At 46.9% G+C, this 16,139-nt stretch overlaps 1 protein-coding gene across 5 annotated transcripts in view; it reads right to left on the reverse strand.

Annotated features, from left to right (window-relative positions):
* Window positions 1-1,375: 1,375 nt before the first annotated feature.
* Window positions 1,376-16,139, reverse strand: part of PSD3 (pleckstrin and Sec7 domain containing 3) — a 158,167-nt gene continuing 143,403 nt past the window's right edge. For 4 of the 5 annotated variants that reach the window (XM_034774828.1, XM_034774831.1, XM_034774830.1 and 1 more), the window contains 2 exons: window positions 14,915-15,058; window positions 10,589-10,798 (listed from right to left, as the gene is read on the reverse strand). In XM_034774828.1, the coding sequence (XP_034630719.1) occupies window positions 10,589-10,798; window positions 14,915-15,058 (354 nt within the window). Of the gene's footprint in view, window positions 10,799-14,914; window positions 15,059-16,139 lie in introns of all 5 variants that reach the window. The other variant, XM_034774827.1, reaches the window with a different exon arrangement.

The following is a 16,139-nucleotide window of genomic DNA, read 5'->3' on the forward strand; positions in this document are numbered from 1 at the left end:
CTCGCCTAATACATCCTAAAGATTGCATTTCCCTTTTCCACAGCTGCATTACCTTGGTGGCTCATAGTCATCCTGTGATCAACGCACCGAGGTCTCGCTCCTCCTCTGTTGCTTCCAGCTGATGAGCCCTCCGCTTGCAGCAGAAATTCTTATTATTAGCCCCTAAGTGCATGACCATGGAGTTTATACTATTGAATTTCATGCCGTTTCTGTCACTGTAGTCTTCATGGTTATCCAGATCTTCTGGTATGATAGTCCAATCTTGCTCTGTATTGACAATGCCTCCAGACTTTGTATCACCAGCACATTTCATTAGCATACTCCTGTTTTTGTGCAAGGTCATTAATACAAATATTGAGTAGGATTGGTCTTACTTGTCTAACTGCAAGGGCCTCAGCTCTAGCTTGAGGGAATTCCTGCAGACAAAAACCTCAACGCAGACAAACGTGCAGAGAAATCTTGTTAGTACAGCGTTGTGTGGTGTGGTTTTTTAAAAAGGGGATGTGTGTTTGCTATTATTGTCTCTGCACATTTCAAACACCCCTAATTTAAAGAGTCCTCCATGCCTCCCACACCCCTTCTGGCCCCCTACATGCTCTGTGCCCCTTCTGTCCTTATATAACTCCTGCATGCCCCCCATTCTCCTCCCCCACTCCATGCGACCTCCCCTCTTTCTTCCCTAACCTCAGCTCATACCCTTCCCAGTTTCTTACCCCCTCTGGCCTCTGTGTTTGCCCCCTTTCCTCCTACCCTCCCTGCCCATGCCCTCAATTCTGCCCAACAGCTGCAGCAGCAGGGGCACGCAGCCAGCAGCAGAACAATTTACTATACCTGTCACTTCACAAGGGTGAGCCCCGCCACTGGCTGCACATGACTTTGGACATTAGACTGTGTTTTGAGAGAGAAAAGAACCAATGATTCCGAAACCACGTCTTTCTGCTGAGCCAACAACACTAGCCTTGATTGCACACTTCTTCCAGGCCACCCCTCACGCCTGGGAAAAGCTCCCAGTCCAAGTCTGTAAAGCCGCTGTCGTATCCTCCTTCAAGTCACCCCTCCAACCTCACCTCCGCTGCCGTCCATATGGAACAACGCCACCTGATCAGTGAGAGGCAAGGTGGTGAGTTGTAAATACTGTGGTTACTGCTACTAGCTGGCTAAGAATGGTGCATCCTGCTCCATTCCAGACCCCTTGTTATCTCATCCACCTGCTACAGCATTCAGTTTAGACTGGGGGAAAGGATGGTCATTTGCTATGTGTCTGTATAGCACCTGCCACAATGGGGCTCTGTTCTGGCTGAGACCTTTCAGTTCTGGTGTAATACAAATATAAAAGAGCAACAGCTCAAACGAAGGTGCACTCAAATCCAGCAGATGAAATACATTTGGTTTATTTCTTTCTAAAGTTTGTACATATACATATATCATATACATGTGTGAAATCCTTCACTGCTTTGCTCGATTTCAATCACATAAAAATCATTCAGAAGGCTGCAGACTCGTAGTTACTCTAAAGCAACATTATCCTGCCTTATAAAACACAGAGGAACAAGAGTTATAATCATGAACGTGTACACAAGAGAGAACTATATCTCACAGTTTCAATACATCAGAGGCAAATTATTTGTCTGCTTACTCCAGCAATGCTCAAAGAGAGGGAGATATTTATATACAGTCACCTCGAAGGAAAAACAAAGCAATATAAACTTTATTTCAAAATATTATTTAAACGATGTAACAATATCCACGAGTCCTTCCCCCAGGGAGACAGGACATTCTGTAAGTGCCTTCATTTACCAGGAATTATCATTCTAGTACCTGTCACATAGACTAGAATAGGAAATCCAAGGGCATCCTACGGTACCGTTAGAAAACAGCAAAGACCCTGATTCAGGACAGCAGCTCTAGTCGGGAAAGCACGTGATCAAGTCCCACGGACATCGGTGGCACTTAAGCACATGCTGAAATGCTTTCATGATTTGGGGCCTTGATCAGGTCTGCATAGCTCTGGCTCTTCGACCGCGGATGTGAAGTAGGGCCTCTCTATGGAGAAATTTACTCCTGGTGGGGAGAGCCAGCATAGACCTTACCTAGGGCCTGCCCCCAGGGTCAGAGCAGCGGGATTTATTCCAGTGGAGAAGGGCTGGAGAGAACTTCAGCACTGCTCCATTACAGACAGCCAGTGGCTCTTGAAAGGCCCACAGCTGACACTTCCCCCTGCCACTCTTTGTAACTTATCAACCACACGGATTCTTACACATCTCTCTGCGATTGTTACAGTAAATCCTCACCACGCTTGCAAAACTATAACAGCCCAGGGTAACATGTTCAAAAGCACCTAAGTCACCTAGAAGTCTAATGATATTTAGGCACCCAAGTGACTTAGGCATTTTTGAAAATGTTCCCCCACGTGGATTATTCACAGAACTCGGCCAAGATTTCTTTAAACAATGGGAGCCTTAAATTAGGCTCCGAGGGAGGTATTTGCGAAAGTGCTCAGTGATGCTCCCATTGAAGGCAATGGATGACACCAACAGGAGCAGTGAGCCCAATGTCGGGAGCTTTTTAAATTCCCGCCCCATAATTGCTCTCTATGCTCCTAAATAAATTACTTTATTTTCAAATGTCCTGAGCACCCAGCAGCTTCTGCAGAACATACCACGGCAAGGCTGGATTAAGAAAAACGCTAAACCTGCAAAAGCATTTAATAACCGTTTAACTGGCTAAAACAACCAACGCCCTGCTGTTTATAGCTGTTAAAGTGTCCGGACAAAAATGAAGCATCGGAAAAGAATAACCTTTGCAGTGTTTAATCACAGAAGCCATACATCGCATAAGAACCACACACACATTCACACACGCTCACTGCTTAAACACACTCAACAGGTACTGGACAGTTACTTTAACTTCGTGAGATGAGCAGTATTTCCCAAACTTAAAAGCTGCCAAGAAATTCTTGTTCTGTTTCCAAGACACTGGATTTAGTCAAGTTACACAGTGCCACCAGCCCACCCTAAGTGAGATGTTCTAATTGCAACGAAACCCACACAAATACAAACTGGTCGAGTTTCCAGCCTATCGTTTTTTGGAAGTTTATTGGACTCTGAGTGGGATTTTCAAACGTGTGTAAGTGATTTAGGACTGAAAGTCAATGGAGCTTTGTGTTTAGGCCCTTTTGAAAGTCCTTCCTCATTTTTAAAGTGACGCAGGCTGGATTTCAAGCATCATCCTTTTTTCAGCAGGTGGTGTCAGCAGAGCAGATGAATGAATCTCTGCTGTAACTTGGCTGAATGCTGTGGAGTTACACCAGGCTTTCATTTGGCCCATTGCGGAACTGATCATCTTGCCTGCTTTTTTGAAATTTGCCCAATAAAAGGCCTGGTTCGGATCTCCCTTGTATTACCAGTAAAACTGGCGTATCTCCAGCGAGCTACTACTAATTAACAATGGATTAGGCAAGATGAAAATGCTGCCCTTTTTTTCGTCTTTTTATTACACCCTTAGAACATAATTAATCCTCATGTTGCTAAGTCCCACGCTTTATTCACCATACAAATAAAATGTTGTTCTCTATCTACCCACCTCTCAGTAGACATGGAAGAGTAGATGCCATGGGGTGTGTGTGATTATTAATAATTTACTATTTTTACCAAATATACTAACTTTACAGGTGGGATTTTCCCAATCACTCAGTGTTGGCCTATTCCTGCTCCAATAGACAGTGGGAGCAGAGAAAGGACAACATTGAGCACTTCAGAAAGCTCCAACCCACATCTACTGCTAATGGATGGAGTGTTATAATAAATAATCAAAGCTAAACCTCAGTGCCGTCAACAAAATAAATGAACAAGTTACATTTTATGGTGTATGAGCCTTACTTATTCCATTCTTTGTTCCCATGCTAATGAGCAACATTCAGTCTTTTGCAATAGGAGTCAGAATCATTCGCCTGCATGAAGCAAGGTTTCCCCATACCACATTTTTCCTTGCTCTTATTAACTCACAGCATTGAATAAGAAGCATTGTATTGTGCTGGAAAAAGAAAAAAAGAGTCAGGGAATTATAAAACCTAGCTCTTAAACAGCTCTTTCCACCTGGACATCTCAAAGCGCTTTACAAAGGGGGCCAGTATCATTATCCCTGTTTTACAGATGAGGAAATGGAGGCACCGAGCAGTGAAGTGACTTGCCCAAGGTCACTCAGCAGGCCAGTAGCAGAGCCAGGGATGGACTCCAGGTCTCCTGAGTCTCAATGCAGTACCCTTTCCACTGGGCCATAAATGGCGATTTAGCATAGTAACAGGAGCTTTGGCTTCTTGAGCGTCTTTTCAAACACCCCAAGAACTCCAAGGCAAAAGGGAAGGTAGGCAGGGAGTGTGAATAGGCAGAAGCAATGTTCAGCATGAACTACCATGGAAATAGCTCCTTTTCGTCTCTAGGCCTCTTCATATTCCCATTTGGGGTCGTCAAGAGAGCTGAACAAGTCCAGGAGTGTGGGCTGAAGAATCCTAGTTGAGCCCAGGGCTTGTTCAGAGAGTTACCCCCGGGCTTCAGAACTGCCCTACCACAGCGAGCATGCTGTGTAGATGCCAAGCGGAGAGAGTAGCACTGGGTGAATGTTTATGCAGGCAGCAGCCCGGTAGATTTCTCTGAAGGAAATACTGCCAAGCAAGTCATCAATGCTCAGAAAAACTGCCCCAAGAGCTCATGTTCGGATAACCTGGCTAATATGTCTCAAGGCACAGGCGTATCTGCTTAGACAGGCACTGAGTGGAAATGGCATCCCATTCACACTGATCCCCAAAAGTCACAAAATGCCTCTCTGCTTTCTAACTACCTAACAAAATAAAATCTCCAAGCCCTCTTGACAGCATGGGCTGTATGTGCCCCTGGGTAAGTGAGGCTTTGGGAAGAGAACCTGGGAGATTAAGTGTCTTTCAGGGGAAACACCTTCTTCGCTCGAACTCTGGAATGAGGCCGCAGGATAGCTTTGTGTGTGTGGAGTACAGGGAAAGGAGGAGGAACCCCCGGAGCCTGGGACGCAGCCACCCTCCTCACAGATGTAATTGTGATTGAAAATGCAGCCTTTCACTGCAGACAGAATGAGCACACCACCCAGGGCTCAACAGGGGAGTTCATCAACTTTGCCAACACCAGCCTGGGGCCTCACCATGGAAGGAGAGAGACCAGCAGAACCATCCACTGGCAAGCGATGCACTGAGGTGGCAGACAAGTGCACCATGGTAGGAGACAAGGAGAAACCAAGAGATGTTAACTACGGTCAAAAGTCCAAAGCAGATTATGAGGCTGCAGAATATGAACACAGTCTCTGCTGCTCTAGAGAGAAAAACGTCTCCCCCTTCTGACTGTAACATGCCCGTGCAACATCCCAGAGGTTTAGCAGGGGCCTTCGTGTCCTTTACTCTCTAGAGTGTCTCCGTGATCTTGAACCTGAACACACCGCACCCAGCAAACAAGGGCATGAAGTGAAAAGCCCAGAACGGCTAGCACTACGAACACTCCGCTCTGGCCAGGTGGTCGAGAAGGAATCAAGAGCGGTTCGTCTGTCACAAGCCCATATTACCCTTGGCACAGGGCATGAGGATAGCAAGGGTGCATGTGTGGACCATATGATCACTGCTGCCAAAAATCTCCACCCGAAGGCGCATGGGGCACATGCGCCCCTCAAATGGAGCGTTCCCAGGGACACTGCTCAAAGGAGGAGGAAACACTGTGGAAAATTCTTTTAACAAATTCCAAACTATCAAGAATAATGAAAAATAGTTTGAATCTAAGTTTCAATGAAACAATAGTCCCAACAGCTCAGTGACATTATTCCTCAGTTGACTGAGTTACCCACCTACTGACAACAACTGAGGTAACAATTCTCAGCCATGACCTACAGAATCCTCCCATGCACCAAACCCCAGAATCCTTTCCATTTGCAAAGGACTGTGGGATTCGGGTTCTGGGATAATATTTTGCCCGTTTTGGAGGTGCTGGTTTTGCTTCTCTGGCCTTGTTCCCCCCTCTCCCCCCCCCACCAATGCTGGAGGGTGGGAAGTTCTGCTCCAAGGGGCTGTGGGGCAGCTCCCCTTCCCTGGAGCCAGGCCAGCCGCCTGTGTGGGGGTGGATGGGGAAGAGCTGCTCTCAGGTTGGATGGATGGCGGAAGAGAAGGGGTGGGAGCCTCAGCAGGAGGGAAGAGACCCAGGATCCTGCTGGGGCCTCATGACCATGGGAGTTTTGCAGCTGTCTGCTGGCAGACAGGACCCAGCAGGTGCCCCCCCCTCCCCCCCCAGCCCCTGGAGTGCACCCAATGAGCTGTCATGCTGCAGAGCTGCCACGGGCCCAATCCTGACACCTTCATGCAGCGATCCCAATGCCTCAGTGGGAGACTGGCCTGAGATACAGCACCAGGATTAGAATCTGCAGGGGAAAAGCCTGGGAAAAGTCTGCATGAAAGCAGGGGAGGTGGAGGCCTCATAGGGCAACAGGAACGGCACATGCTGAAATGCCCAGGATGTGGGAGTCCCCTACACGTTGCCCTTCGGGTGAGCGAGAGCAAACCCAAAGAGCACAGCATGGCACCTCTCTGTACAGATCAGGGTAGCTCCTTGGAGGTGAGTGCAAAGGGTTAATCATGAGAGTTCTGACTACAGAGTGACAACCCAAAGCACCCTGCATGGATGCTGACGTTCTCAGCCCCTCTGAGCTACTTGTTATCAGAAGGGGACCCCCCGTTCAGATCCAGTCTAGACCTGTACTGGGCCAGTGCCCTAAAGCCACGGTAACCGATCACGGACGTCACAATCACCTCACTGTGGAGGAATCCTCGGGTGATATAGCCGGAGGCACCACAGTGGCTCCTATGTCATATCCCCTCCCTGTGGCCAGCACCGGGGGAATGGCTGGGAAAAGGTTGTGTGTCTGGAGGTTCCCTACTCCCTGATGATTCCTGGTTGCCGTATTTTCCCTTGGAAGTACTGGGCAGCTAGTGTAATTTACAGCAGCCTTTAGGCTGCTCTAACTTGCACCGGAAGAGCGGCCTGACATACAGTGGGCCCAAGGCAAAAGTAACACAAAAGTGGCTTTAAAAAGTCGCCTTTACACCCATGTCCCTCTTGAGCTGCAATGCTTCTTGACAGCAGCCAAGGGCTTGGGCACCTAAATAGTATAACCACATATTTATCTTCTCTGCTAAAAGCAAATATCCAGGAGCTTGAAAGCAAGGTACTTTGAAAATCATGTGCAACACGTAACGGGCTAGATTCTCGGGGGGAGGGGAGAAGGGTCGGGGGTCAAATGGCATAGCTCCAGTCTCTTCAATGCTGATTTACACCTTCTGAGAATCTGGCCCACCCTCTCAGCTACACTGTAATGTTAAAAGCAAACCAAACTGCAATACTGGCCAGCACTCTGATCCCGCTCAGTGAGGTCTGTGGAGTTTTGCCACTTACTTCAATGGCAGCAGGATCTGCCTCTGTGTTTTCTCTGTACTTGTTTAGTAAAAACCCATCAAAGGAGACGGCGACACAGGTCAGCTGTAAAGTGACACGGCCAGCAGTGGGAATTTCAACTGATACTAAAACCTCACAAATTCTCAGATCACTAATCTGCACACCGCAGAACTCCCAAAAAGCAGGTGGAGCTCAGTGACTATTTAACAGCTGAAAGCTGCAGTGAAATTGCATTTTACTAAGACCGGATAAGTTTTACAAAATATACCACAATCCATGTACAAGTACGCTCGGTAGTAGCGTAATAAATAATTAAAACTAAGCTGCATCTGACAAAATAAATAAAATGAATTTCGTGATTCACTGTGTCCGACTTTTCAAACTGCATGAAATTCACTCATCTGCAAGGAGTTCCCTAGCGGTGAGCATGAATTATCCAGTATCTGCGTAGACTGCGAAAGATATTGTGTGGGAGAACTTCAGCTTGTGACTGGGAGATCAACAATTCAAACACAATCCAGGGGCAGCCAGAACATCTTAAAAGCCAACGCAAACATTTGCAATGGTCACCTCTTTGCCTTTTAAACCACTGCACTCTCTTTGTAAACACAAGTACATGGATAGCTGGAGTAAGGCCAGAGTAGAGGTGCACTGCCCTGGGAGTGGAGCAGGGATCAAATTGTGACTTCTCTGGACCATTTCTGTTTCTGCTGTACTGGTACTGTGAGGAACTGATGTGAAATGGTTGCAGGACTCGCTATGCAATGGCATTTAGCAGTCCCGGTATTAGCGCTCTCTCGCTCTCTGCCTCAGTACCACTCACCCTCGTTTACTGCCTTTATTTTTTGTACTATTGCTGTACAATGAACAGCTGCTGGATACCGAGGCCTTTCTCCTGAGTGGCTAATCTACTGCCCCTCACTGAGTAGTTCAAATGATTTCTTCCAATGTGTACTACCCCGGCCCAGGTCTACAGTGAATGACACTTCCCAGCATGCTACTCAAGCATATAACTTTGGCCCTAATTCAGGAAAGTTTCTCTTCAGGGTAAACTTTAAGCATAACGTAATTTTTAAAAACCAAATCCAAACGTTGGAAAACGTTGACCAGCCCTCCTCCCAGCTCCGTGAATCGCAGTTACGCCGGGTCATTTTCAGAATGAAGTCAGGCACTGGCTATCCTCTAGACTTCTAGTACGATGACCAATTACAAATTTTTGTGAGCAGCCCAGCCACTCCATTCATAAGTCACGCTGGAACTCTTGGATTCAATACCATCTGGTCCTGGTGAGTGACTGCATCCTAAATGATCAATTTGGTGCACCGCCTCCTCTTTCAATGCTACGATCGCACAGCATGGGTATTACAGTCTAGAGCTCTGGGGTGTGTATCTCATGGTTGTCCTTTGTGGTGGAGGCTGGTATAGAGAAATCATTTAGCTTCTCTGCAAGGTCCTTATCTTACTGGATTGCTCCCTCTACTGCCTAGTAGTCTGGTAGTTTAGTAGTCCAGAATGGTTTAACGTCCATGACCAATCTGTCGTTGGCCTCTCGGCTGAGTCTGCCCACAGGTATACTCTCTGTCGCGAGGAGCTCTGCTCCTGAGCTATCTAGACATTTCTTCGAGGCCACCTACTGCAGTTTATAGTGACCTGGGCTGTCTTTGCACATTAAGGATTAGATCCCCCAGACGAGCTGAAATGCATAAGCACAAGATGGGCGGGCACTGGGAAGAAGCAAAGGTGTCTCTTAGTCACCTTCACACTCTCCGGATCCTGGCCCTTGGCGTAAGTTAAGGCAACCTCAGGGCTGCTTTAAGTTACACCTGGCTGCCTGCAGCCCAAAAGGGCCATTCCAGCAGCTGGGGAAGGCTGAGGTATACAGACACCCTGGCCAAGTCCCTTTCCCCCCAGGCCATGTTCTTATATAGAGGTCAGGAGTTGCTATTAAAGGAAGACTCCACAGGGGACAGGTTTTGCTGTCCCTATGGCACATCGGTGTGACTGCCATGGACAGAGCAACTGAAATGGGGTCAGATTCTGGCTTTCAGACCAAAGAGTCTCTATTCCATTAAGTCTCTGAGTCACCAGGACTTCTGTTCCAACATGTTCTTTCTAAATACTTGTGAAAAATTCAAGGGATAGTTGAACAGAATTCCTTTCAGAAGAGAACAGGAGAACACCTCCATTGAGATCAGAGAGACTGCAGAATACCTGCACCTACTGAAAAGGAAATCAAAATTCTGGAGGGAAACGGCAGATGAACAATGCCTGTTAAGACTCTATATGGCAGCGGTGTGAGAGTGTATTGTTGAGAAACACATGGGACTCCCTTTTCTACTAAAACACGCAGCCAGCGGTTGTCATCTACAACGACCCATTGCATAGTGAAATGGAAAAATAAAATTCATTCTGGCTGGATCAATCATCAAGAGAGACCTGGCTTTGGGCACCCCTTCTGCTCCCCCAAAGAATCTTCACTTTGAAAAACCTGTTCTAATTCTGTATGCCCAGCATTCCCAGTGATTTTCATTGTTTAGTCCCTTGGTCTGTGTGGGTCCAGAGTTAATACAATCCTGTACCTTATCTGTTTATACGGCTCCTATCACTGCAGCACAAGTACTAGCATGTTTCACATCATTGGGAGATCTCCAGTCGCAGCATCAGAATGTAACTAACCTGCAGGGAGCGGTCAGCTCCATCTCTGCAACTGAGCAACAATTCATTTCTCGTCACTGCAGCTACACTCACTAGGCTGCAGTGCTTGTCCAGTTACGTTTCCCACTGCAACGAGAAAGGTCACAGGTGACTTGAGATGAAAGTCACGTGCCAATGAGAGAGGAGAGAAGGGGAGGAGACGTGCAATAAATCAGGGAGTCCCACTCCCACCCCTTTAAAAAAAAAAAAGAGGTGCTTCGATGGCGAGATGATAAATTAACAAGGCAAAGCAAATCAGGAGTCAAGACATCTCCCACAATCTGTACAGAAACAACAAAATATACAATAGAAAATGTCACTACCACCCCATTCAGGCAGATGCATTGGTTTGTTTTTGTCAAAGACAGGTTAGCAAAGGAAATTTTTGACCAATGGTATTTTGCTGCATGGCTGTTTCTACAGCGGTCTCATGCAGTCTAAGTGACCTTCTGCTTGATGCTGGGTGTTTCTGGTCTGTAGTCCTTCCTCTCGGAGATGTTTCGCTTCACCTTGACAGTAACTGGAGACTCCTGATTTAATGAGGGACTCGAATGGGATTTCTTCAGTCCTGGCCCATCATTTCCTCCACTCAGCAGCTCTGTCCCCCCTTCTTTCAGTAGGGCAACATAAATCTCATAGCGGATTTTCTGGAAAAGGAACAAAGGAATGGCTCAGCGTGGGTGAACTTCTCTGGACTGTGATAGGCAGGAGGTCTGCCTGGATCATCAGACTGGCCCCTTGAAATCTAGGAGTCTAATATGTATGTGAACAATGGTGGCTAATATAAATTACACCACACAGAAATTGTCTGAGCCAGCCAGAGCCCAGGGATGTTGTACAATTGCCAACATTTATTCCTCAACCAGGCAAATCTTTGCTCTGTACCTAATGGCCCTCAGCCAATAAGGAGTGCAGGGAGATTTATATAACTGATGGGTGGCAGTTTCTGAATAGCCATGCAGGGCATGCGGAGCTGTACCTACCTGCTACACAAATAACCTGGTCCAAAGGGACTGCGAAAATCTTTCTGCTAAGATTTGCCACTGTCCTCAGAACTCCCCAAACTTCTGTGGCCACAATCAGCCTGGCCACCACAGGTTCTGCTCCCCCGTCCCAGCCCGTGTTACCCTAGATATTAAACCCTGGATCACACAGCGTGCACAGAATCACACCGGTATGCTCTATGTGTGGCTCTCCCACAGAGAGTGGGTGGGTGGGCCAGCCGAACGTTAGCCTTCTCCAGGGCAGCTCTACCCCGCTTTGCCTCCAAGAGGATATTCTGCAAGTCCAGTGTTCGGAAAACAGAATGGGGAAGCGCCTCCTGATAGCCTCAGGTCTACTGGACTCTGCTCCCTGTTCAGGCACCCATGTTTTTATGTACAGCAAAAGCACCCAATCCTAATTTGTTCTGTATCCGGACTAGGGTGTTTCCCTTTATTACAGAGCAATTGTTGCTTTGCAAGTCACAACCATACGGCACCTCACACAATGCCACAGCAATCAACAGGCACGAATAGTCAGTCATAGGAATTTGCCTGCAGGAGTTTAACAAAGTTAGCCAATATGGCTGGTGATGGGAAAGTGGCAATCCATCTCTCAGCAGCCATTAATGTCAGTGTAGGAATTGGAATTAAGGTGATCACAGTGTGTGTGTGGGGGGGGGAGGAACCCCACACTTCTACTGATTATTAATCCATTTTTCAAAGTAATAAAACAGTCTCTAAATTATGTTCCTGACTGAGCAAAAATGTTTAAAGATAATTCTTTCCATTTATAATAAAATAATAAAATTCAAGCAATAATAATAATTATTTGAATGTAAAATAGTTAAAAGCCTTGGGAACTGCTTTGAAGAGGACAAAAGATGAGAGAATGTGACCAGGTTTCCAAAAAGTCCTTTGAGAAACAAAATCTTACTGAGAATGATCACAAGAGAAATCTGCTTAAAAATGAAATGAGGAAAAAACCAGTCGGATCAGTTCCATATCGGGAGGTCCCGCACAGCGCTGCAGAGACAAATACAAGAAAGAGGTATCACCTGTCACTCAAACAAGAACCAATGAGCAGAATTCTGATGACGTGCCGTGCTTCACTGCATAACGAATGGACAGGTTGGCAAGAGGAGGAAACAGTTATTGCTGCAAGTGCTGGCTCATCATAACATTTATCAATGAGCAGAGCTGCATTCGCTCTGTGTGGCTCAAATGATTAAAATAAACACAAACCTAAGCCAATGGTAACAACAGAACCAAAACCCTGGGCTGGATTCCTGCCACAACTGAAGTCGATGGGAGTTTTGCCATTGACTTCAACGGGGCCACAATTCCACTGCTGCTGTCTGTCCTCAGCCTCAATTTAAACAAAGTACCAATATAGGCTCTCTTTAAAGTTAAACGGTAAACATGCTCTCTTTGACAATGATGAGAGGCCATATGGGGCCAGATGGAAATAACATGGACTTGTTAAAAAAACCACCGTAGGAAACCTCATCAAGAAAATAAGAACGTTAAAGTTGCAAAGGAAAATATTTAAAAGTCTAAATGCCCACACAACCTTATCTCTGTCCCCTGGTGCATGTGGATTACAGGGCAGTCTTCAGGGAGGCAGTCACACAGCACAGCCCCTGCCTCCTCTGATGCGCATACACTGCCTCATTCAAAGCCAAAGATGGTTCAGTACATAGCAGAAAGGAGAAACTACTTTGTTAGCAGTACTGTTTTCTGCAGAGAGCAAGAACCGGGGAAGCACAGGTAGCTGAAGGAAAAGAAATGACATGAGCTTACAAGAAGGGGAATCTGGCCTTCGCCCTCCCTTTGGGAGCCGTGCCATTTCCTTTGGGCGAGTCAGGCCTTTTTTCACTACGTTTCTGTGTTTAATTTTTCCCTTCTCCTGCTGCTTTCAGTGGCCTGGTCTGCAGGCTTGGCTTGAGAGCACTCCCTGCATTCTCGCCCTATCTCAGCAAGGTCAGTCGCTCAATCACATTCGCTCCCCCAGGCTTTGCTCCAAAGGATGGAAAAACCGGAGGAAGATTTCAATTGCTGTTTTTTCACAGCTATCGTACGCTTTCTACAGCCAGCCACCAATTTGACGCATTCTGTGAAATCTGTGACAAGCATGAAAATAGCCCCGCTTCACATATTAGCACGTTAAAAACCCCTTCTCCCCCACATGGTGAAAGTAGGTGTAACCTCAGCGCTATTTACATAGGCACCTTCGGCAGCTTTCTTCATATCTATTCGCTCTGCAGGATTCAATTTTCATTTGAGGTTCTCTCTAAGAAAGAGGACATTATTTGTTATCACAGGATAGCTGGTCCCTGTAGATAGATGAAGCCCAGCTCCCTGGACTGGAGCCCAATCCAGCCATTTTAAAGAGGGCTGGACCACACCTGGGCCTATAAAGGGCTGCTAGTAGGCAGCGGGGGAGGGAGGGATGAGACAGGCGGAGGAGCCTCAGAGGGGAAGTCACACTGGAGTCGAGCTAGCGCCTGCGGTGGGTCCTGGGAGCAAAGGGCTGGGGGCTCAGGGGAACAGCCCTGCGACTGCTGCTCCAGGAGGGGAGTAGAGCTGGCCGAGGCTAGGAAGCTTGCAGGAGCTGGAGGCCCCTTGGAGGAGTGGCCCTGAAGCCTGTCACTGAGGATTGAATTAAGACTGTGTTCTGCTTGTCTGATAACCTCTGTTGTGCAAATAAACCTCCTTGAAGAGCCGAGCGCATGGTTTGGAGCCGGGGAGAAGCGACAGCCCTGCTGACAGTTAAACGTGTGGTGGGCCGCTGGTGACGTGTACCGATGCACATGGCCATTTCTTTCCACGCCTCACTGCTAAAACTTGCTAAATATAAACAGGCACAGAAAGAGAACAATATAAACTCCCCAAGCCAGAAACAGACGGGGACACGATTCTCATGGCTACAGTCTAACTTTCAACACCATATTCCATTACCTGTATTTTATCCTCTTCCCTCTCTGCTTTACCTGTTAGTCACCTGTGCACAGTGCCAAGAGTTCTGATGGTGCAGTGGGTGCATGTGCACTGAGTGGCTGGTACTAAGTTTAGAATGGCTGTTTCTCCTCTGAATACACAAATGACTGATTATTACCATTATTTATATTACGGCAGCATCCAGAGGTCCCAACTAAGATTGGGGCCCCACTGAACTAGCCACTCTGCCTACCCATGGAGGCTAACAAACTAAAGAGACAGGAAATACAAAGGGAGAAAGGAAACATTATTATTCCTCATTTTACAGAGGGGGAACTGAGGCACAGAGAGGCTAAGTGACTTGCCCAAGGTCACACAGGAAGTCTGTGTCAGAGGCAGGAACTGAATTCCAAACTCTTGAGACCCTCCTGCCTGATGAGGTAACAGGTGACTGCAGTCAAAACTCTCAAACTGTGTCAAATGTGTGTGTCATTTGTATCAGCAGGCACAGGGGAAGCTGAGAGTATAATGACCAACTTGCACAGTTTTCATCATATTTGACATACTGACAGCTTGCCTAGGTCTAAGCTTTGACTTATCTTAAGCGTTAAGGAGAAGTAAAATGTTAGGGAGTCTTGCAGATATTTACTAATAACAAAAAACAAAGAGCCCACATTTGCACCATTGATAATACAGGCATACTATTACTGTCTTTATTGCTGTAGTAAATACTACAGTATTGTTATTCCTTTTCTTAGTTCTATGAGGAGTTCTGTAATTTCCAGAGCGTCTCTCCAAGGCAGATGCCAAGCCAACGAATTTAGTGCTGCATCCCATACATACCTCGAACTCCAGATAGTGGTCTTTCAGTTTGTAGTCATCTACTTCTTTGCCTTTAAGTTTCTTGTCTGGTGGGTAGGAACGATGCTCGGCTAGCTCGGTAGAGATTTGCTTCAGCTTAGCTTCATGTGATTTCAGCTGTTCATCCTTCAGAAACATATTAGTCATATAAGTGTCAGACGCGCAAAGATTCAGTAAGTAAAAAGAAGAAAAAGATCTGCCCATACACTGAACAGCAACTTCTGGCAAGCGGCGTTTTTGAAACATTTCATTTTATTTATAAGGTCAATTGTTAGGGCTAGATCTTCAAGAGCTTGGCTCCCAGCAGCTTCCTTGTAGGCAACCAGAAGAAATGGCCAGATTTTTTTAAGGTTCGCAGCACCCAGCACCTCCCCAGGGTACAAGGGAGAATCTACCACTCCTCCCCCAGGTAGGGTGACCAGATGTCCCGATTTTATAGGGACAGTCCCAATTTTGGGTTTTTTTCTTATATAGGCTCCTATTACCCCTACCCCCCCCCCCCCCGTCCTGATTTTTCACATTTGCTGTCTGGTCACCCTACCCCAAGTGAGAACAATGGGAGTTGCCGGCTGTGGAGCACTGCTGAAAATCCGGTCCTTCCACTTTACTAACCCCCAGGCCAAATTCAGCCAAGTCAATGATGTTATTCGGGGTACAAGAAAGGGCAGAGTTTGACCCCACGCTTAAGGTCATCACATTTTGGAAGCAACTCTTGTGGTGACAGGATTGGTACAATTGTCAGACCCCTCCCCTCTGTTATTCTGCCAGTTTGTGCTTTCCAGTCTGTAGCAGCCAGTGGTTAGAGCTATGCAAGGCACAGGCTCTCCTGGGAGGAGGATGTTCTGTCCTCGCCTGAAGGCTTATTTCCTTTTGTTAAATTTTACTCCACTGTGCAGTTGCAGGGGGCAAGGACTTGCTATTCTTTCTTTCTAGGCCATTTCCTTTGCCACAATCATCCCAAACCCACTCACCCCCTCCAGTCCATCTGGGCAGAGAATGGCACTCTTCTGCAACCCCCTTCAAAGCATGCACTCCTTAGGTCATGCAGGCCCTACAGAGTGGTCTTATTTCTGGATTTGGGTTGGACTGGGCTTTAAATCCAACACTGCACTTTAACGTTATTCCTCAGCCCTGCAGGAAAGAGCAGAAATGGTGAAATCTCATCCGTTTCTTACAACACAGGGCCTGGATCAGACCCAAAGTCCAT

This window comes from Trachemys scripta, chromosome 6 (genome assembly GCF_013100865.1).
Source record: "Trachemys scripta elegans isolate TJP31775 chromosome 6, CAS_Tse_1.0, whole genome shotgun sequence".
Classification (NCBI taxonomy): domain Eukaryota; kingdom Metazoa; phylum Chordata; order Testudines; family Emydidae; genus Trachemys; species Trachemys scripta.